Source organism: Salarias fasciatus, chromosome 1 (assembly GCF_902148845.1).
Source record: "Salarias fasciatus chromosome 1, fSalaFa1.1, whole genome shotgun sequence".
NCBI lineage: Eukaryota > Metazoa > Chordata > Actinopteri > Blenniiformes > Blenniidae > Salarias > Salarias fasciatus.
Window position 1 is genome coordinate 33,173,186 of NC_043745.1, and position 22,880 is coordinate 33,196,065.

Consider the following 22,880-nt stretch of genomic DNA (forward strand, 5'->3'; position numbering starts at 1 on the left):
TACAAGCTTCCTGCACTGAAACTCATCACTGGAGGCCACTACGTCAGCAGATCCATTAGCTGATGATCGATACGATTAGGAAGGCTGTAGCGCCCTCCTGTGGCTGTGCTCAGATGCAATCAAGACAATTAAAGATGATCAGTAGTTGGAAGATGGTTCTTTTAAAGTGAAGATTATCAGAAATGTGCCTTGTTGGTTTAAAAAAAAAAGGGAGACATGGATATCATGTTTTTCTAATTTTATTGAAAATAATGATTTATGCGCCAACAGAAGAGAACAACAGACACGCTGTCGGTCATCTGAGAGGAGTCTGATACATGTGGATCTGCCTGGCGGTGAGCGAGGGACTCATTCTGCTGAGGGATCGTAGAAAATGTGTGTGTTTGATGGCTGAAGCCTCCATGTTCTCTTCTAGCAGTGCCAGAAGGGCAGCCTAGAAAACAGAAGATGAGTTTTTCAGCCTCTTCATTTGGTCGTTTACAGAAACCACCTCTGATGTGCTTCTGGTTACCTCTTTGCACAGGTTTTCCAGGTCAGCTCCAGAGTAAAGGTCGGTCTTTTCCGACAGATCCTTTAAACACACGTCCGCGTCCACGGGCATCGCCTTGGTGCACACACTCAGGATGGCGAGTCGAGCCTAGACGCACAAAAGACCTCATTTACACTGTCAACTAAAGGTGCGAAAGACGTGCACATCATGTTCAATGATGGAGACGGTTCTTTTCCGGGTGAGTGGTTCACCTGCTGGTCCGGCGGCGGGACGTAAACAATGTGGTCCAGTCGGCCCGGTCGGAGCAGGGCGCTGTCTAGACAGTCCGGTCTGTTTGTGGCAGCGACAACCATCACGTCTTTGTTGCACACTTCCTGGCAGTCCAGCTGTCAAAGAGGAGAAACGGTTTCAAGTCGTCTACGTCACATTGGTCAAATTAAAAGCCACTCCAAGAATTAAAATTTTTCTTCTTTTCACATACAATAAGCACATTTCCTAAACTGATAGCCCTTACTTATTTGTTCTTTGAGTATTTTTAACCTCCATTTTTTTTTCTGCTGAGCCTTTCTGGGGCTCCTCAGAGGAAGCCAGCCACTTACTCTGAAAACCACAGGCTTATTTTAAGTGCAGCTCAGTGGAGCCTCAAGCCATTTTAATCTGCAAAATGATACAAACACTGAATAACCTCAGGTTGCACGTCCCTGCTTTTTTCAAGGTTATAAAGTGACATTTATTCCAGCCAGTCTCTGAAACGCCGTCTGCTTTTCTCTTCTCCTCTAAATTTAGCATGAAGACAAATGGGTTCCAGAAAAAGCTGCAAGGAGATACTTGTCTGCCAAATCGAGCCTGAAGAACGAGTCCAAAACTGATCTGATTTTAGATAATTTAATCAACATTGACTGTATTACTAATTTTTCAAAATAAATGGGCAGACGCTTTTTAATCCAGAGTGACGTACAGCCAAGTGGGACAATGTCGTGCTGAAGGACACAATACCGAAGATGTTGTGCTCATGGCGGGTTCGAGCCAGTCCTCATCCTGTATTAACTCCTGGCTCACTGTGTCATCCAGCTTCTGCATCGTCTCACCTGTTCCTGGTCACGACTCTCCTCGCCTCCCCCCGCCTGGGCGATCCTCTCCGTCCCTCTCCTCTCCAGCGTCCTCAGGCCGACCCCGTCCATCTCATTCAGCAGCACGGACAGGAGGCGTGTCTGCACGCTGTTCGGGCTCTGACCGTCGCCCCGCGAGCCGATCAGAGAGTCGATCTCGTCCAGGAACAGGATGCAGGGGACACAGGCCCGGGCCTGGCGGAACAGCTGCGAGACACAGACGCCGAATGTTAACAGACGCAACCGACAAAAGGACGTCACTGCATGTGAAGAAGTACGAAGACAGAATACCTGAGCTAGAGCTTTCTCTGAGTCGCCCACAAAGGGAGAATAGAGGTCGGCACCACTGACAGACAGGAAGGCGCAGCTGGAAGAGGTGGCAGCGGCCTTAACAAGTGTCGTCTTCGCACAACCCGGAGGCCCGTAGAGCAGAACGCCGCGGGGCCGACTCAGGCCCAAACGAACGAACGCCTCCGGGTACCTCATGGGCCACTCGATGCTCTGAGATATGGAGAGGGAAAAAAAGACAGAAAGAAATACAAATATAAATATCAACAACTCCATTTTCTTTTTAAAACAGTGGTTACTTAATCACCCACCTGTTTCAGTTTGAGCTTGACCTCATCCAGACCTCCGATCTGCTCCCAGGTCACAGGAGAGAGCTCCGTCCGGCCCAGGCTGCTCCTCAGGCAGGACGGACGCACCAACCTCAGGGCTTCCTGGAAGTGTTTCATCCCCACCGCCTGCTCTCCTGCACACTGAGCATAAAGAAAGCAACGAAAAACACGAGTGATGAAACCTCCTTTAAGTGTATTTAGTTCATCCATCCTCCGTACAGACCTGACTACATGCAGTGGTAAGATTAGGGGGTCTGCGGTTATCTGAGCAGACATCAGGAAATTCACACTGAATTGTTTACGGGTATTTTTGGACTGTTAAACTATGCAACTATGTAACCAGCACGAGTTTCTATCGATGATTTAAAAGGCATTTTGTAAACTGTAGTCAAATCAGTTCCATCTAAATGCAACGAACCGCTTCCATATCTCAGCAGGTTTTATTATTGAAACCGTAAACATGTCAGTGTTTTCAGTCACTGCGATATGAATCTGTGTTTACCTTGGAGTTTTCCCGCAGAGCGTGCATGGCCGCCTCCCTGCACAGAGCACTGAGGTCTGCTCCTACATATCCTGCAGTTTGTCGTGCAAGTTCTACCAGGTTGACACTGGGGCACACGGGCATCCGCTCACACAGAACAGACAAGATGTCCTTTCTCTGCTGCAAGGTGGGCGGTCCGATTATCACCTGAAGGAAGCACAAGGACGCGGGAATTCAATACATCAGGGCTATTTACAGGACGATGACAAATAAAGACACCTCGAAATGAATGAAACACAAATCCAATTTTCAAGATGAGTTCATGAGATACTCATTTTTCTCTTGATTTGGGCCAAAACTGTATTTTTAAAAAGGAGATGCTGCAGATTTAATGTAGAAATTTCACATAATGGCAGGATAAGTTTAAATCGCATGCCTGCCTTCATTAGTCCCTCTCTTTGCTAAAGCAGCAGAGAGGTAAACAAAAGTCACGATCATCACAACTTCCCTACAAATCTTCCAATAGATCAGCAGAGGCTTTCTCTACTTTCTTCTTATTTGCTTTTTCCTGCTTTCTCTTGCATCGTTCCAGTTTCTGCATCTTTCCCAAATATTGCTGAAGTTTTAATCTACTGGCTTCTGGGTGAGGCTGTTTCTCTGACAACAGCTGCATAAAAATGTCTTTTTGAGCTGGGATGACATTTAGTGCTCCACTGTTTTAAAATGAACTCTGGAGGGTTGACATGTCGACTGTCCACGTTCCCCAAGCAAAAGGTCTAAAAGCTCAGTAACGAGCTCCTATTGCAATCAGGTGTGTTCCAACTAGGAGAGCCCTAAACTACGCAGGACACTGGACCTTGAGGACCAGGACTGAGCAGCTCTGCACGATGAAACATGACTCGGTAGTTTAACCTCTCTATCAAATCTTCCGGGTCTGCGCAGCGCCGGGTCCAGGCTGTCCGGGCGGTTTGTAGCTCCGACGATGAGGAAGCGATCGCTCTGATTAATCCCATCCATCAGCGTGAGGAGCTGCGCCACCAAGCGGTTCTCAGGAGCCGACGACCCGGTTCTTCTCGGACACAGAGAGTCCAGCTCGTCCAGGAACAGCACACAGGGACCCTCGTCTGCTGCGGATCGAGCTCGCTCAAACACAGTCCGCAGTGTCTCCTCACTCTCACCCGGCCGTGACCCCACAACCTGAGGTAATAATCACAGATACAATTACTGATAACTTACTACATATATGGGAAAACTGTCACTCGGTTATCTAAACTAGTGTCCACACATGTGGTGCAGTTCACTGGTGTGGTCACGAAATCACCTTTTGCAGCCCTGAAGTTCACAGGTCTCGCTATGGGTATGAGCTTGTCTTGGAGTTCTGTTTACCTCGGGTCCTCTGACCACGACCAGGCTGGCTCCCACCTCCGCCACCACTCTGTGGACCAGCAGGGTCTTCCCCACTCCGGGAGGCCCCACCAGGAGCACCCCTCTGGGACAGGAGACTCCCAGAGAGTTCAGGGTGCTGGGATAGAGCAGAGGCAGCTCCAGCATCTCTCTGAGGGAAGCGCTCACCTGGAATGGAGAAAATATGCAACCAGATTACGAAAAAAGTTGGGATGTCGTCTGTCCATTCATTGTTCATAATGCTTGGTACAATTTGGCATCACTGGCCGGCTGAAGCCAAACCCAGCGGACTCTGGGTGTAGGCAGAGGACAGCGTGGACAAAGAGGAAATTCTTCAGTCAACCTCAAATATGTGATTTTTTTTTTTTTTTTTTGAGTAGGGGAAAAATTGGAGGAAACCCACAGGAAATGTATGCAAACTCCACAGAGAACGGAACCCAAGTTCAGACTTGAGATGAAATATTTTTTCTGTTAAACAATGCTACACACTAACCTGCCATCCGATTCTTTTTTTTTCTCCATTTCCATAATTTCAAAGCTATAATAATGAAGACTTAAACAGACATTGCTTCAAATATCCTTTTATGTGTAATAAATAATGTTAGAGCTTCTCTGGGCCTAGCCTTTCTAGACCAAATCTGCACATTCCGCCAGTAGGTTTTCATCTTTTCTCCTCCTATCCAATAACTTGAATGTCAGGATTACTAGTGACACTAAATGGTGGATGTGAGTGTGTGCAGTTGCGTGTTTTCCTGCTTTTGCCAATTGATAACTGATAACTCACTGCAACCCTGTTATTGACACATCGGTTACCTCCTCCAACCCTCCCAGTGGGGCTGTGCTGTGACCCTGCAGTTGGCTCCTGAAGAGGCGGACTGTCTTCATGCTGGTTACCTCCACAGTGGTTTTAGATGTGATCAGTCCTGCACTGCCACAATCTGGATTCATGTTCTCAATAACAACATGCTTGATCTCTGTATCAAAGTCTTCCAGGTTGATCACAAACCCACTGTGGACATAAACCCCTTTCAGCATGTCTTTCACAAGCTCGTGGACAACACGAGGAGGGGTGTGTTTCTTAAAGCCAGCACTCTGGACCACCACACTGATCTTGACAGCTTTCAGTTTGGGGGTGGGCACGGGCGCGAGGCGACCGGGCTCCAGGGTCAGGTGTGCGGGCAGCCCAGAGATCAGCCCCGGGGAGACGCATTTCATGTCCATCTGCAGGAAGCCGTCAGCCAGGTCCGGCCGGGGCCAGGCGGTGCACAGGAGGCTTCCCCCCGGTACAGACACCAGCAGCGGGGCGCCCAGGTTCAGACCCAGCGCCGACATCACACCCGGGCCCAGCCTGCATCTCTGAGAGCCCCGGTCCGAGAGATCCACTGGCAGCACCCGCAGAGGCTTCATCGTCCCCCTGCTGCCGACAACAGACACGACACAGACAAAATCAGCTGGAATTTAGACAAAATCAGTCAGAACTGAAGCATTAGCCCTCACTGCAAATAAGCTACATGCTGTAAGCTAGCTGTTAGTTACGATAGCTTCATTTCAAATACGTTTACAGACATCGTGACATCGTTACATACCAGATTACATGTAAATCAGCCGTTAACAGGTATAAATGGATCAGTAATTCCTTTGCTGACACCACATGCGCTCCTAATGTTTACTAAACCATGTGGCTAGTTAGGAAAGAGACGGCCAACCAAAAAATTTCCCTGCGACGGCCGAAGCTCCACAGGCGGAAACCCATGATGCCCCCCAACCCCCCTCAAAAGCAAGCTTAGTTTTTCTTTGTGGTCACTTTCATATTTCTGTTTTTATTCATTCATTTCTGAGTGTGTTACCGCCACTAAATGATACGGCAATTAACACTAAAATTATTTTGAAGTTCGACTCCTGGCAAGTTACTAAATGATGAAGTCCAACTTATTTAGTGAACATGAAGGGCTGTAGGGCGGTTTGCGATCTACAGATTGTGCAGAGCAAATTATGGATCCGTCGGTCATATTGCTCTTTTCCCCCCCCAATACAAATTTGCATGCAGTGGTTGAAATCTATCATAGACATTGCGCATTTTGTTAATTTTAATAGATGAAATGTCTGTATGTGTGTTGAAACATTAGAGAGATTGGAAACATGTTTCAAAATGTCACTCATATTGTGTGGACATTGAAGTTGGGTTTATTATTTGCGCAGTGCTATGTGGCATTAACATCCGTTAACTTCCGCGATAAATAAAGGTATTTAGTTGTAGTGTGCTTTGGACTCTGGCACCCCCAAGCGTGCAAAATAAGCAAACGCACCAATTTTGAAACAAATTAAACTAACAACAGCTACAGTGAGTGCCTACTTTTTGGTGCATGCTTCCTTAAATTATTGAGCTTCATTGACGATTCTATAGAATGATGCACGCCTTCTGCACATGAAATTACAGGTGATTTCTGACATTTCAGTCCTTCATGCATAATGAGTTGGCAGGTTGCTGCTGGACCTGCTGTGTGAGAGGTGTTCATGTGCTCCAAGGGTGGGCAAAAGTCACGTGGTTTGCTATTTATAAGTAAATAGAGCAGTAGTGATATGGAAACGGAAGGTCGTCTTGTCTGTGTCTGCGTGCACACAGAAATATTTGGGTAGGACATCTGTCAGGTGACCCCTGCTGCAGAGGGAAAGTTGAACTGGGTCACATGTGCTCTTTCTAGAAATCTGAATGGCAAGTCTGAAGACTTGTAGTTGCCAACAAGTACATCAGTCATTGTTTCATCTCATGAATGGATGGATTCAATGTAGAGTGAAGGATGGACATTAGCAGTAAATAAATGGGAAATGAGCAAACCACCTGATTCCACTCTGAAATCAAAGCATCCAGCAAAGCTCTGCACATTCACACACCCCTGTGTCCTCTTGGTTAGAAGACTGTGTGTTTTTGTGGGAAGTCAGTGTTGCTTGTTTAATCAGGTGTTTGCCTGTATGTTGAATATTGAGATGTGTCTTGCTCTTTAATATTTAATCTCAACACTGACTCCTCTGCTCCTCCTCACAACAAGCAGGCCAGTATCTTGGCACGGTTTCCCAGGGTGCCGTCATAAGTCCAGATCTCGCGAACAAGCCCGTAGTGTGTAATCAAGCCTGGGCCCAGGGAGCGTGTGTCTTGTGTCCTGCAGAGCTGAAATGTCACTCTCCTGTCTGTAGGCCTCGCTGCAACAGGGCCTAGCGTGGAACTCGGGGGGGCTTGGGACCGATTCGAGGGGAGTATAATGTTCTTAACTTTTTCACAGCAGTAGTCTTAACGAATCTTTGCTTGTTTGCTCATAATCAAGAGCTAGAGGGAGTCTCGGGGCCATGTCTTCCCTCCTGCGTTGCATCTCCGGCTCCTCTGTCACTTTGTTCCAGCGAGGGGTCCGTCAGAAGACACCTGGCCGGAGGCATTTCAGGACTTTCCCTGTGTTATGGGACCAAAAGGCCTCCAGAGGTAGGACATGTCCAACTTGATTGAAATCTCCCTGCTTAACCTTAAAAAATATTTTTCACAGGGGACAGGGGCCGTGTTTGCTTGCTTCCTTTTTGGGTTTGGATTTCCTCTTGTCTGACTTTGGGAATGAGAGCGCAAGAGTTCACTCAAGGACACGCTCCTCCTGGCGAGAAGAGTGGAAAACTTCCACAGATCACCAACTGTTTGCAGCAGGTCGCTAGAGATGTTCCCAAAATAGGGAAAGCTGTTGTGAAGCAGGCGGCGGTGCCGCACGGCGAGCTACAGCCGCCGCTAACATGTGAAAGCACCGGCGAGGTCAGTTAAAGGTGACACGTGAAAACCTTCGCCGCTGTCTGGAGAATCCCGCTGACAGGCGTTTGTTTATGGAGTCAGTGTTGTATGCGGGGTCACATGCCACACAGCGTTTGTGAATTTTTCAAGCTACGGAGAGATTCAAAGTTTGAATTTTGAGTGTGTCTCTGTCGGAGTGTAGGCCCCTCGGCGTGTGTGTGTGTGTGTGAGTGAGTGCGCTGGAAGGATGCCAGTCACCTGCTAATAATGTCTCCATGGTGGCGAGGTCACCGTGCCGTGTATGGAGAGAAATGTGTAACCCGAGACTGGCCCCAGCCACACAATCTCAGCTCTGTGCGCATGCTCTCCTGTGATGTTACACAAAATTACCAACATGCTTTACCTTTCTTCACTTGTGTTTTCTTAAGATGAGATATTTAAGCTCCAAATGATGAAGTTTCGAGAATAATGAAAATAATGCGTGATTGATGCATTGTCTTACAAATGAACATTACTTGGCTTGCGTACAGGTGTGCTCTACAAAGACCTCGTGGTCGGAGTTCCCAAAGAGACGGCGCAGAATGAGCGTCGCGTGGCGTTGTCTCCAGCTGGAGTGCAGGCGCTGGTCAAACAGGGCTTCCAGGTGCAGGTGGAGAGTGGCGCTGGCGAGGAGTCCAAGTTCTCGGATCAGCAGTACAGAGATGCAGGAGCCACCATCACCGACGTCAAAGGAGCTCTTAGCTCGGACCTGGTCCTCAAGGTTCAACACTCCTGTTGTTTGTTCTGCTGAGTTGAGGAATCTTTCTGCAGTTCAGATGCTGTTACAGATTTCCGTCTTCTGCTTCAGGTTCGAGCTCCCAGTCTAAGCGAGGCAGACCTTCTGAAGCCTAAGTCCACCTTAGTGAGCTTCATTTATCCGGCTCAGAACCCGGAGCTGATGTCGAAGCTGTCCGAGAGGCAGAGCACAGTGCTGGCTATGGACCAGGTCCCCCGAGTTACCATCGCACAGGGCTACGACGCGCTCAGCTCTATGGCCAACATTGCTGGGTAAACAAAAGTGCATTTTTACACACACTTTATCTATGTGGAGCGGTGTTTCTGCAGTAACTAAAACTTTATTCTTTTTGTGTAGGTACAAAGCTGTGGTCCTGGCTGCGAATCACTTCGGTAGGTTCTTTACGGGTCAGATCACAGCTGCAGGAAAAGTACCCCCAGCGAAGGTAACCGTGAAAATCTTATTCAACATTTGGTTTCTTTTTCATGTATTCATAGATGTTGATGTTTGTGTTGTTCACAGGTCCTGGTTATTGGAGGTGGCGTTGCCGGTTTAGCAGCTGCAGGAGCAGCAAAATCAATGGGAGCCATCGTCCGAGGATTTGACACCAGGTGCGAGACGGGAGAAAGAAAGACATCATGTCTGAGAGTGCAGACTGAGTGATGACGGTTCGGACTTTGACGATGAGCTGACTGCTTCTCTGACTGACAGGCCTGCGGCTCTGGAGCAGTTCAAGTCATTCGGGGCAGAGCCGTTAGAAGTAGACATCAAAGAGTCTGGAGAGGGGGTCGGAGGTTATGCCAAAGAGATGTCGAAAGAGTTTATAGAGGCCGAGATGGCTCTTTTCGCCAAGCAGTGCAAAGACGTCGACATTGTCATCAGCACTGCTTTGATTCCAGGTCAGTCACCCTCATACCTCGTCCACCTTTTGACTTTGCCACACATCAACATTTAACCTCATCACTGACATCGAAGGGATGATTTATTGTGATAGACATCTGATGTTTTGTGCCAAACTTTCCTGGTCTGCTGTTTTAGTCTGTTTTCACTACAATGAAGTAAAAAAAAAAAAAAAAACCCTGGTAATGAACCCCAGCGAAAGTTGTATCAGAAGGTTTCCTGCCGCCAGCGATAAGCAAATAAAGCTTTTCACTAGCAGTGGACCATCACTGAAGGACTCGAACCGGGTTTATCAGAAGCTGGTGTTGCGGAGGCTTTAAACAGTTGAAAAGTTTACAATGTCAGGTGTCAGACATTTTTGATGTGGATTCACTGTCCTCTGATTCTCCCGGTTTTATTTTAACTGTACAAAGTTATGGAAAGAATTTGCTTTGTGTCTGGGAACAGAGCGGCTGCTGCAACAGTGGTTTCCTCTGTGCAGTGGAAAACCAAACAATTAGTATGTTTGCGCCAAAAGATTGGGGGTAGCACATCTAGTTTTCAAAAGATTAGTTCAGAAGGATGAAATGCTTCATGCTATTCATCCTTGTCCACATCATAAAATCAAAACCTTATGCGTTTCTACATAAAGCCTTTGTTAGAGTTCTGATGGTACTTTGGAGTCTCTGTCCCGGTAAACTGCATGCACAAGGTGAAAGAGAACCCAGAAAGTATGAGGATGGGACAATTATTCGACCTTTAAAGTTTCACTGCTGAGAATTCTCTGATTCACTGCTCTGATCACACACTAGATGGCAACAAAGAGGCAACTCCGAAGAAATGTTTCAAACTCATTTGACCTGATAGGTCTCAGATATTTCTGGGCCATTTTTCCTCAGAGCGAGACAACTACAAGAGACTGATGTATAATTCTGAGCAGCCTGTCTGTGTGCAGTTTCCATAGCCTCCCTTTGCTTTCCTGGCTGTACTGCAGACGCTTCATCTTCCTCACACAATCCAAAGACTATGCTATGTGTGTCTGAGCTGAAAACCTGAAAAACTCTCCTTCATTACATACAGTGGTGTGTAAAAGTGTTTGTCATCGTTTTTTATTACATTGAAATGTTTCAGATCATTAAACTAATTTAATATAAGACACAAACAAGACAAGTAAACACTAAATGAAGTTTTTAAATGATGGTTTTAATAATTAAGGAACAAAAAATATTAAAAACCTACATGGCCCTGTGTGAAAAAGTGTTTGGCCCCTAAACCTAATAACTGTCTGGGCCGCCCTGAGCAGCAGCAACTGCAATCAAGCCATGGCAATAAAATGTAATGAGTCTTTTACAGTGCTGTGAAGGAATTTTGGCAGAATTGTTGGGTTTAGGGTTTATGAGCATGAACCGCCTTTTTAAGGTCATGCCACAGCATCTCTGGTCAGGAGTCTGCCTCGGCCACTCCAAAGTCTTCTTGTTGTTTATCTTCAGCCATTCAGAGGTGGACTTGCTGGTGTGTTTTGAATGGTTGTTCTGCTGCAGAACCCAAAGTTTGCCTCAGCTTGAGGCCACACACAGATGGCCAGACGTTCTCCTACAGGATTTTCTGGTAGCCAGCAGAATTCCTGTTTCCATTCATCAAATCAAGTCTCCAAAACAGTCCAAGACCCAAAAGTCTTGGGGATCATCATGTTTTCCAAAACGAGTCTTAATGCTCTGTTTCCTCAGCAGTGCTTTTCCTCTTCACCTCTGCCATGCAGGTCATTACTGCCTCAGTCTCTTTCTTATGGTGGAGTCATGACCTCTGACCTCAGCTGAGGCAGGTGAGGCCTGCAGTTCTTTGTGGAGTCTTTTGTGTCCTCTTGGATGAGTCGTCGGTTCACTCTTGGGGTAATCTTGGTCAGTGGTCCACTCTTGGGAAGGTTTACTGCTGTTCATGTTTTCGTCTCGCTGTGCATCTCTGCGGCCCTAAAGCTTTAGAAATGGCTTCTCCAGACTGATGGATCTCAATTATTTTCTTTCTCATTTATTCCTGAATTTCTTTTTCACACCACTGTATGCTGGTGCTGTGGGAGGAATCCCAGGTATACACAGGAAGACAATGCAAATTTCACACAGAAAAGACTCCCCGTGTCTTGATTCAAACTTGTGATTTCCATGCTGTGAGGTGAGAGTGCTAACCACTACACCGCAGTGTGATCCCAAAATAGCATTAAATGTCCATGTAGTTTGTCAAAGCAAAGCTGAGGCTGCCTTTTTGTTTTTATGCTGCCAAACAATGAAATTCTTTGCCCCTTTTGATATCTGAAAAACAAAGTTTCCACTTACTTCTGTACTTTTTTCCTCCTCTCTTTTTGAAACTAAGCTGTCAATATTCCTCAATTGAGTTTTCTCACAGCAGTCCAGACAAAAACAGCTTAAAAAAGAAATCCTTAGCCAAGCAGAGCCGTTTTCCAACCTAGTTTGGTGGTTTTTATGTTTTTTCCCCCCTATCCTTGTTAAATGCTGCAAAGTTATAGAGGTGGAGCACCTTGCAAGAACCATCGGCGTATGACTGGCCGACGGTCGATTCAACATTTATCATAAACTCAGGATACACCTAGTTGACTTCACTTCACATGCAAAATATAGTTTTCCTGCTGGACGGACTTTGTTTAAAATTGATCTTTATGTTCAATATAAGAATTTATTGACTGACGCCAATTTAAGAGCTATGCTCTCCATACACTCCTGCAGACGTCGCACCTGTTGCCCTTATGGTGTTGCAGTAAAGGTTGATCATTTTAATTGTCTCTTTCTTACTGATTTCACAAAAATATTTGTTTCTTAATCTTCTTTTAGTGAAATATGACTTTTTTCACTACTGTTTGCCTTTTTTTTTTCTTTCTACATCATGAATTCTTTAAAAATATTGTCATACAAGCCACAGTGACAAATCCTGTTTGTTTTGCCCGATTGAGTTAGTTTTGTTTTTTGTTTTTTTTTCTTTTGCTCCTCAGTGTGAACATCTCTGTTCAGCTCATGTTGAAGGTTGTAGTCACACGAGTCCACTTGTGATTCACCGGTTCCCAGGAACGTTTTTTTTTTTGTCTCCTCCTGTATGGGAGTGATTTGTGTTGGTTGTGCCACTTCCTTAATGTGACTGGATGTTTCCTTGCAGGGAAGCGGGCTCCTATTCTGATCAAAAAGGAGTTTGTGGAGTCCATGAGGGATGGATCTGTGGTGGTGGATCTGGCTGCTGAGGCAGGGGGCAATATTGAGACCACCAAGCCTGGAGAACTGTACGTTCACAAGGTTGGTTTGTTTGTTTGTTTTCTTTTCTTTTTTAAAGAGCCAAAGAAACCTCTTTGAGTTTTACTTCTCTAAAATGTTACAGTTCATATGCTTTGTTTTTTTGTTTTTTTTTAAACGAACCAGGGAGTAACGCACATCGGCTACTCAGACCTGCCCAGTCGCATGGCCACCCAGGCCAGCACTCTCTATTCAAACAACATCCTGAAGCTGCTGAAGGCCATCAGCCCCGACAAGGAGTACTTCCACTACGAACCCAAAGACGATTTTGACTATGGAACAATTGACCATGTCATCCGCGGGACTCTGGTTATGAAGGTGGGCTTTTATTTGTTGTAGCTGTCTCCTGGCATCCCTCCCTGTCCCTCTCACTCAGCACCGGCGATCAGATCCTGTCATGTTGATGATCCAAGCGAGTCCTAAACCCCGGTCCCAGCCGGGAACAGCTCATGCTGGATCCCAGCAAGAGTGTTATGAAGGTTTCAAAATATTCTTTTCCAGGAATTTTGGCTTTGACATTTTGTTTATGGCCGAGAAACCACGTAACCTCAGTAGGACATATCGGTTTACCTCGTGTTAAACTAAGCATTATTCAGGCTCCTTTAAAAAGAATACATCTTTCAAAACCGCTGGTAACTGGTTCGTGATTGCTGTTTGTTCAGTATAATCTCCTTTGCAGCCCTCGGGTTTCTCTTCCCAGTGCTCCCACCATCTAGTCGAGATCTCCCGCTATGCAAATCTTGCAGAGTTTTGATGTTTGTTTCTCAAGGAAAGCTTTTATTGACCCTCTCCGCCTCCTCCTCACACTGATCTTCTTATTGGCTTTCCGGTGTATTCAGGAAGGCCAGAACATGTTCCCGTCCCCGCTCCCTAAAACGGCGCCCCCGGCTCCAGTAAAACAAAAAACAGTCGCGGAGCTGGAGGCCGAGAAAGCAGCAACAGTTTCTCCCTTCAATCGCACCATGACCTCCGCCGGTGTCTACACTGCAGGTCAGACACATCTGCACCGATACAGAGACAGACATTCAGACTTTACCGTGCATTTCAGCCACTAAGCTGAGTTTTAAAGGTTTATCTGTTTGCATAACACTAAATGAATAAAGCCAATGCAGCTAAAAATATGTCAAAAAAGGGTTATACTTCTCACATGAGGTTTTTATGGGACTTTAAGGTTATAGAAGCAGAAATTAAATAAGTGAACACGTGAAAATGTTTCCGCTGCTCTGTAGGTGTGTCTACCTGTTTGGCTCTGGGCATCATCTCCCCCAACGCCGCATTCACTCAGATGGTCACGACCTTTGGCCTGGCCGGCATTGTGGGATACCACACGGTGTGGGGCGTGACCCCGGCCCTGCACTCCCCTCTCATGTCTGTCACCAATGCCATCTCAGGTCAGGAGGAGTTATTACAGGAATTCCCAGGAACTATATCTGAGGCGTTTCTTCAGCTGTTTTTCCCCACTGCAGGCCTGACCGCAGTCGGAGGTCTGGTGCTGATGGGTGGAGGTCTGACACCCTCCTCCATGCCTGAGAGTCTGGCTCTGGCTGCTGCCTTTGTCTCATCCATCAACATCGCTGGTCTGACACGCAACACATCGGGGAAAAAAAAACGAAAAAGTTTATCGAAAACATAACTTACTCCAAACCCAACCACACGATTTCTGCTTTTCTCTGCACATGCAGGTGGTTTTCTGATCACTCAGAGGATGTTGGACATGTTTAAACGCCCCACTGACCCCCCAGAGTACAATTATCTGTACGCACTGCCGGGGGCTGCATTTGTTGGAGGATACGGAGCGTCTGTGGCTGCTGGATACCACATTGAGCAGGTAAATTGATATTCTCATGGTCTGTTTGCTCACATTTCTGCCAAATCAAAAAAAAAAAAAAAAAACAGAATTAGTCCTTTTTCAAAACCCTAAATTATATTTCATTTTGCTGTGAAAAATAATAATGGTGAGTCTTTTATTTCCTGGGACCAAAACAACCTGTAACTCTATTCCTCTGTCCTCAGATGATGTATTTGGGTTCAGGCCTGTGTTGCGTCGGGGCGCTGGCAGGACTCTCTGCCCAGGGCACCAGCCGCCTGGGGAACGCCCTCGGCATGATGGGAGTGGCGGGGGGCATCGCTGCCACCCTCGGAGCCCTCAAGCCGTCGCCGGAGCTGCTGTCTCAGATGTCTCTGGCAATGGCCACCGGAGGAACCCTGGGTAGGCAAAACCCTTTACCCACTTCCTCCAGACTGTCATTAGAAGCTTATTGAGTGGAAGTCGGTTTCAGGAATCAAACTATCATCAGATCCTTGGTCAAACTGGTCCATCATGATTACCAGGGTTTTTTTTTTTAACCCCAAAACATGACAAAGCCCATCTAAATATTTCCCTTGGGAATGATGATACAGATTGTGAAGGTTAAAGATCATTAGTAAACACGCCTGCAGTAAAAGATATTTCATTCTATGTCACATTTTCTTTTAAAGCTTTACACTTAGTCACATTCACTCGTTCACAATGCTACAATACAAAGTGCTCAGTCATCAGGAGCAATTCCAGGTTCGATTCTTCGCCAGGGTTAGACGAGGACTCAAACTACCAAGGTTTTTTTTTTTTTTTTTTTTTTTGTCCCCCACTGAGCTTGAAACACATTGCGGCCCCCCAACCTCTTTCACTCTCACACTACTCCACACGCTATGTTGCAATTGTTCAGACTTCCCAATGTTTTCCACATTTTAGGATCTTATCAACAGCTGTTTATTAAAGACTCAATAAAAATCCTAACTTCTCTCATGCTAGTCAGATCTGCTTGTCTTTTTAAGTAGGCTGCCGCTGTCGTAACCGCTCCGCTTATAGTTTGACACTCGACCTTAATTTATCATTCTTATTCTTCTCCTTATATTCTCTTCAAAAAATGTGTCAAAGCAAAAAATGCTCCAACCTTTAAAAGGCTCTTTGCCAGCCGGGATTTCAACCTGAGCTTTCTTGCTGTGATGTGAAAGAGCTCACCACTGCTCAAGGGTCTCTGCCTGAAATTCACAGCAATGTCAGAAATGTTTTTTTTTTACTGCAGGACTCCCTGATGTAGTCTGGGAACGAGTTTTCCTGTGTCCACGGCGAAGAGACTCGTGACCAACCAGCTACAAAACACCAGTTTCAAGTTAAAAAGAAACAAAATTAATAAAGTTCAGACGTGTTTTCTTTTGAAGTCCAACAAGTTTGTTTAGGAAACTACAAGACCATCATGAATGAGTTACATCTTATTAACTTTGCTTGCGACTCCGCCAGCCTTTTGAAGAGAGTATCGTTCAGTTTTTTTTTCTTTTTTTTTTTTTTGCTAATTCATAACAGAGCATCAATCACCCCGTTCAGACGCAGAGATGAGTGGGCTCCGTCATCATGTGTGAACGTTGTACATGTTAACAGTAATTTAAGAAGCAGGATGATAAATGACGCTGTAATCAACACGCTGGGAGGAGAACACGCAGGTTTACGCAGTGTTAATTTAGTGACCTCTTGTTTTGAAGAAAACATCATTAAATACTTAACTGGGGCCTCATTAGTTTGACTTTGAAGATCAGGCCCCGTAACTAAAAACAGGTTTCTCCTTTTAGCCTTTTTTTTTTTTTTTTTTTTTTTTTTTAATCGTCTTCTTTAAAATGTATTTTTTTCAGCCAGTGTGCATGAGAAAGGAGATTCTGTTGTGTGACTCGGCCAAAGATAGTAACTCACTGAAATCTGTGTTTTTATTCTCCTTCTGTCTGATCCTCATTATCCTGACCGCAGGTCTGACCATTGCCAAGCGTATCGAAATCACAGACCTGCCGCAGCTGGTGGCGGCCTTCCACAGCCTCGTGGGCCTGGCGGCCGTACTCACCTGCGTTGCCGAGTTCATGATCGAGTACCCCCACCTGGACGCTCACCCGGCCGCCGGGGTGGTGAAGACCGTGGCCTACCTGGGCACCTACATCGGCGGCGTCACCTTCAGCGGATCACTGGTGGCCTACGGCAAGCTTCAGGGTAACGGCCGCCACCTGCGCATGTTTGTTGCAATTCCCGGATCCAGGCCTGGCTCTGTGGGTCTTGTTTGCCATCACCATTGTGGGGTTTAAATTGTGTTTGTCTGGATCTTTACCTTGGATTTCTCCCACAGGAGCATATGGCTCACAGCAGCACAGATCAAAAAAAAAAAAAAAAAATTCTTGGACCACACAAGCTCTTCCATCCAGTTTAGATCAATTCTCAATATTCCTATCAAATGATATCCAAGTGGTGAGAGAGTTCTGAGATCAGCAGACTGGACCTTTCTACTCTGACCATTATTCCTCCTCACGCAGAACTTCGTGTCCTCTGGTGCTGATTGTCCTTTCATTCGTTTAAAGTCAACTGTAAAGTGTTCTGTTGAATCCAGGCCGGGACTTGGAGCGTGAACATGTGTGAGCAGTCTCTAATTTACATTGCAGTGAGACTGATCAAGAAGAACACGAGGCGCTTTGTTTTGGGCAGCGGCTGCATGGCTGCGGTTGGTGGAGGCTCTCTGGTTGGTTTGTGGATGAGACTGCTGATTAAAAGCCTCCGTGGAGAAAACAGGGTTGACAGTCACTCCACACCAATTAGGAGAAAAATGTCCGTATTTGTTTTATCTTGTCGTTCACTTCCTTTATTTCCCCCCACCAAAGTGAGAAGAATTTCCTGGCCTCTCTCACAGTTTCTCTGTTTGTTTGTTTGTTTGTAGGCATCCTGAACTCTGCTCCTCTGCTGTTGCCTGGACGTCACGCGCTGAACGCCGGCCTGATGGCGGCGTCCATGGGAGGGATGGTGCCCTTCATGCTCAGTTCAAGCTACGGCACTGGGATGGGCTGTCTGCTGGGGGTCTCTGGCCTCTCTACTGTAATGGTGAGTTCAAGGGCTCATTTTGTTGAACTGGCTTGAACAATAACAAAATATAGCAAAATCCAGAAAAAGAGAAGATGTGCAACTTCTCCACCTTTCCATATTGTCCAGTTTGTCTTCTATGATATTCAAATGAACATTCTTTCTGAAAGATGAAGCAGTGATGAGGATGCTGAGAGTTGCAGGTCAGACTTTGTGTTAGGGCAGAGTGACAGAACTGTGCTAATGTTTAAACAACAAGAGGAGGGACTGGCTGGCTTGCTCAAAATACTGTGGACCCTGAACATTAAAACTGAAATGACAGCGGGATAAATACAGCAGGAATTTGCATATTTGCATTAGCAGAAATCCCCTTGATAATGTTGCATCTTAACTCCTCCACCTCCTTGCAGGGCGTGACTCTGACGGCGGCCATCGGGGGTGCCGACATGCCCGTGGTCATCACCGTGCTGAACAGCTACTCTGGATGGGCTCTGTGTGCTGAAGGCTTCCTGCTGGACAACAATCTGATGACCATCGTCGGAGCTCTGATCGGCTCCTCTGGCGCCATCCTCTCCTACATCATGTGTGTGGTGAGTAGACGCACGTCTTCTTGCTTCGTAACGGAAACCATGACGGCCCGGGTGACCTCCGTCCGGTTAACCCCTCTCAGGCTATGAACCGCTCCCTGCCCAACGTGATCCTGGGGGGCTACGGCACCACCTCCACCGCGGGCGGGAAGCCCATGGAGATCGTTGGAACTCACACAGAGGTCAACGTAGACCAGTCCATTGATATCATCAAGGAAGCCAACTCCATCATCATCACACCAGGTACACACCGGAGAGCCGACGCAAGGCTTTTGTGAATAAAATCTAATGGGTATTTTCAACCAATGCCAATTTTGGCTTTGTGGCCCAATGAGTTTATTCATTTTTCACTTGGCCCATATTTGCTTTTTTTTTTTTTTTAGATGTAGCAAATGAAGCCTCAGTCAGAGATTAAGGGCAGGGTTTGCACATAAAGAGCCATATTGAAAACCTTGATAGTTGACCAACCTTTACAAAGAAAGCAATGATCCTGAATATCAATGCATCCCTCAATTAGTGTCTTTAATTTGACTTTGGTAAATAGGTAGTTAATGTCAGTTTGTTGTTAAAATCTTTACGCGCTGACTCAATATTTGTCTGTTTTACTGCATGCAACACGTCTTTACTTTTCATTTATTAATTTCTCATTGACCCCTGAGGGCCAGCCAAAGAGGCCACTATTGATATCAGCCTTTTCACCTACAGATCTGTGGTGATTACCTCTAATAATATACTAGGTTGAGCATTATTGGCTGATTTTAACATATGCACTCTGACTAAATAGGAAAAAAATACCTGTTTTCTGTCGAGTGTTGTTGGAATTGTACTTAAATGCTTGAATTGAAAAAAAAATCATGGCATCGGAGCAACAACAGACAGACTTTCATGGATGAGGAGCTCGGTTTAAAGACAAAAAAATGCCGTCTAGCTCATCCAAATCTCACACTTGCAATGGTTCAGATTGTCTTTCTGGCCATTCTGTTGAGCATCAAAGCCAGACTTTATTAATAGATCAACTGGGTAATGTCTGTATGTACCAATACAGTAGCAATAGCTTTTCTGTCTGCTAAAGGTGAAACAGTCATGAAAAAGGTCGTAGCCTTCTGTGGAGACGGGCGTAGATAGAAGCTTGGGCTGACATGAGAGACCAGGGTGGAGCTCAGTTTGATGAAATTCTCTCATCACTGCACAGCAGGACTCTTCCCGGCTCTCCAGCTGCAGCTTTTCAAGCTGTCTCGATCAATCACATAAGCTGTCTCTCATCTGATTGAGTTCACCTGGAAGAAAAGGCCCGAGGCCGAGCGCTCTGCCAAAATGTGGATAAAAACAGCAGACCTGGAAGAGCTGGAATCTTCAGCAGAGGGCTTGAGAATGGTCAAGTTCACAAGCGATTGTTGATCGTCTGTTTAAACCCTGGGCCTTTGATGGTCAGTGACCACAAGAGGGAGTAGTTTATTCACAAATGGTCCTGCAGCCACCTGGGTAGAGAGAAGTAATTGATGCTTCAGATGTTTGAGTGTGAGATAATGAGCACATCTTGATTTATGACGCAGAAAAAGCCAGACTTGTCCCTCAGCCGAGGAGCAGCATGAGAAAAGAGGGAACCACTCGGAGAAACTTGGACCCAGAGCGTTGCTGTTGTTTTCCCAGTGGCTCCAAACCAACAGCAGGACAGCTGTGTGGTCCAACATGCTGGTCTGATTAGAGAAACGGTGAAAAGTCTGAAGAGCTGTTGAGTTCAGACAGTACTTCTCTATGTGCTGCGAACATGAGCGCGAGGAAGCAGAAGGCTCTCTGACTGTCCGGGGACTTAGAAGATACTCGTTACAAGCGACTGGTTTCAGAACATCTGTTTAGGGGCCATGTTTAACTTACAACTAAAAAAAAAAAAGGTAAATGACCAGCAGAATTATACAGGGGTTACAAAGTCCTGGGGAAAATGGTTCTTTGCACGCAGAGGGATCTAAATACACACCACACATGCTCAAGATTTCCTTGGAAAAAATATCTGAAACCAGTGAAGTGCTATGATTTAATACAGAGAAGTCTTGGAGTAGATGAGAACAGAGGAACGAAATAAGTAGTTTTATAGCTGTCCTGCAGGGTTCCAAAAGGAATAACTGTGAAAAGGGCTTCCTGTCTGATAAGGGCAAGAAATGGAAATCCAGAATATAATCTGCTTGAATAACAAACACTCAGTTGGCTTTATAGAAGTTTTACTTCACTGTAGAATTATTGGGTCCTGAGAGTGGATACTTTTCCTTTAAGTTGATGAAGTCTGAGGGTCAGGGAAATGCTTTTTCCTTTTCAGTTTTCTTTTTAGTCAAAATGATGAGAAAATAAGTTGTTCTCTAAAGACGTGAGGCTTTAGAAGCTTTTCAGTGTAATTTATCCAACTGTGATTAAGTCTTAACCTTGAATTTGGGGGACCTGAGTTCAAATCCCACTTGTAGCGAGAAAACAACCAGTCATAACAAGTAGCAAAGTCTGTGGTGCAAGTTGAACTGATGAGCTGTGGATACATACAAAGGGAGCAGCCGAATAGAAACCTTTACTGTATATATCGCATAAACATGAATGACCGGAGAGGATCGTCCAGTTCCATGCTTTCATTTACAACACTAGTAGATCTTTTTTATTCAGTAGATGATAAAAATGTGTTAAACATCCACTAAAACTTGCAGAAACGATGTTCCCATTGTGTTGCAGGCTGGGGTCTGTGTGCAGCCAAGGCTCAGTATCCTATTGCAGACATGGTGAAGATGCTGAGGGAGCAGGGCAAGACTGTCAGGTGAGTTTCTACCACAAGCTTTGTGCATAAAGGTTCCGATCATTCAAACAAAACTGCAAATTAATTATGTTGTAAAGCAAAGATGTTCCGTAATACAGAAACTTATCACATTCAGATAAAAACACATTTTCTCTGATCTCAGCTATTTTTAGGAAAAAGCATAAAGCCCTGCAGACAGGAGACAATCACATGCACCCACTTTCAACTGTAGTACATAAATTATATTTAGACACTTTGTTTAAGCAGATTATCAGTTCATTTCTTGCATAGGAAAATATTTTATTTGTACAGAACATTTCTTACATAAAACAATGCAATGTGCCCTGTGCATGGAAAATAGGCAAGATTCCCCAAAAAAACTTTGAAATATTCTTTCTCCTCAAGTAAATACAGTCTGTTTGGGTTTTCTGCCACTGATATTTTCATGCACTTTACAACAAAAATTCAAGAGAGTCAAGCCAGCAATTTATTTCCATGTGCATGTTGTGTAAGGAGAATTATGTCTTCAGGAAAAAAATTTCTGTAAAAGTCTGTTGCATGCCATGAATTTCGCTTCAATTTCGCTGTCATGTAATGAGAAATCTAATGTGAATGAAAGCCTGATTTCAGTTCCATTTACTTTATTTTTCTCATAAGGACAACATTGTCTAAATGTGATGTTACCGTAGAAAAAAAAAACTAAACAAAAGAAGAATTACAGTTAACAAAGTCATTTCAAGATTTCAAGACAGCTGCAAAGGGAACCACTGCTCCCGCAGCAGTGAGTTTTCAGTCAGAATCCATGTCGATGTAATATTTCTGAATTCGTCTCCCTGCAGGTTTGGGATCCACCCAGTGGCCGGCCGTATGCCCGGCCAGTTGAATGTCCTGTTGGCCGAGGCCGGCGTTCCCTACGACGTGGTCCTGGAGATGGATGAGATCAATGATGACTTCCCAGGCAAGCTCCTCTCTCATCAGCTGTCGCATTTCCCGCCACACGGCTGTCAGTTTGACAGGACAGATAAAATGACCAGATCGGCGATGTGTAATTGAGGCACCCACCTCCTCGCAGGAGCCACATGTTGTGTCTGGGTGTTTAGACGTGACATGTTGTTCGGGAAAAACAAGTCATTGTTTGCTTAGCAACCCGGCATGCAGTCCCAGACACATGTTTCTGTTTATGGCGGGGGGAGATAAGTTGCTGCTGGGGTTTGTGTGTTCATCTGTTGATTGTTTGTGATCCTCAGAGACGGACCTGACGCTGGTCATCGGAGCCAACGACACCGTCAACTCGGCTGCTCAGGAGGATCCCAACTCCATCATTGCAGGCATGCCTGTTCTGGAGGTGTGGAAGTCCAAACAGGTTTGTCTGCGCTTTTTTAAACGTTTCAGGAGCCTCAATTGAGCCGATTTATTTAATATCGCAACACAAAAACGAACCATGTACATTTTCTTTTTCACCTTCCCTCCAGGTGATCGTCATGAAGCGTACCTTGGGTGTGGGCTACGCCGCAGTAGATAACCCCATCTTCTACAAGCCCAACACGTCCATGTTACTGGGAGACGCCAAGAAGACCTGTGACAACCTGCAAGCAAAGATCAGGGAGGTCTACTACTAGTTACTTATTTCTACTGTGTACAAAAGCAGGTTCAAGAAATCAATATTTCCAGCTTTGGCTTTGAGGATTTATTTTTGTGGAGAACGTATGTATTTGGTTTGTTACAAATGTAATGTGGTTAAGGAGGGAAAGATTCATAATATGAATTTTTTGAAGACAAAGGACGTGAATTTCACAAATACAAATGTGTATTGATTTGTAAATAAAGTATTTACTGGGAGTCTTTGAG

The 22,880-nt window shown here is 45.4% G+C and overlaps 2 protein-coding genes across 2 annotated transcripts; one reads left to right on the plus strand and one right to left on the minus strand.

Moving 5' to 3' along the window:
- Window positions 1-236: 236 nt before the first annotated feature.
- On the minus strand, window positions 237-5,792 carry afg2b (AAA ATPase AFG2B). The gene is made up of 11 exons (XM_030099156.1): window positions 5,688-5,792; window positions 4,915-5,518; window positions 4,084-4,269; window positions 3,610-3,894; window positions 2,719-2,904; window positions 2,199-2,357; window positions 1,891-2,100; window positions 1,579-1,806; window positions 742-876; window positions 512-637; window positions 237-433 (listed from the first exon to the last, which is right to left on the minus strand). The coding sequence occupies exons 2-11, from the start codon at window positions 5,506-5,508 to the stop codon at window positions 296-298; spliced, it is 2,247 nt and encodes a 748-aa protein (XP_029955016.1). The 5' UTR covers window positions 5,509-5,518; window positions 5,688-5,792; the 3' UTR covers window positions 237-295.
- A 1,651-nt stretch (window positions 5,793-7,443) lies between these two features.
- nnt2 (nicotinamide nucleotide transhydrogenase 2) lies at window positions 7,444-22,871 on the plus strand. The gene is made up of 21 exons (XM_030096097.1): window positions 7,444-7,573; window positions 8,395-8,624; window positions 8,712-8,911; window positions 8,997-9,084; window positions 9,162-9,250; window positions 9,351-9,538; window positions 12,678-12,811; window positions 12,935-13,126; window positions 13,648-13,798; window positions 14,038-14,199; window positions 14,275-14,385; window positions 14,491-14,636; window positions 14,822-15,017; window positions 16,587-16,820; window positions 17,536-17,696; window positions 18,086-18,265; window positions 18,346-18,505; window positions 20,972-21,053; window positions 21,872-21,990; window positions 22,280-22,395; window positions 22,505-22,871. Exons 1-21 carry the CDS (start codon window positions 7,444-7,446, stop codon window positions 22,649-22,651), a joined length of 3,216 nt encoding a protein of 1,071 aa, XP_029951957.1. The 3' UTR covers window positions 22,652-22,871.
- Window positions 22,872-22,880: the final 9 nt, after the last annotated feature.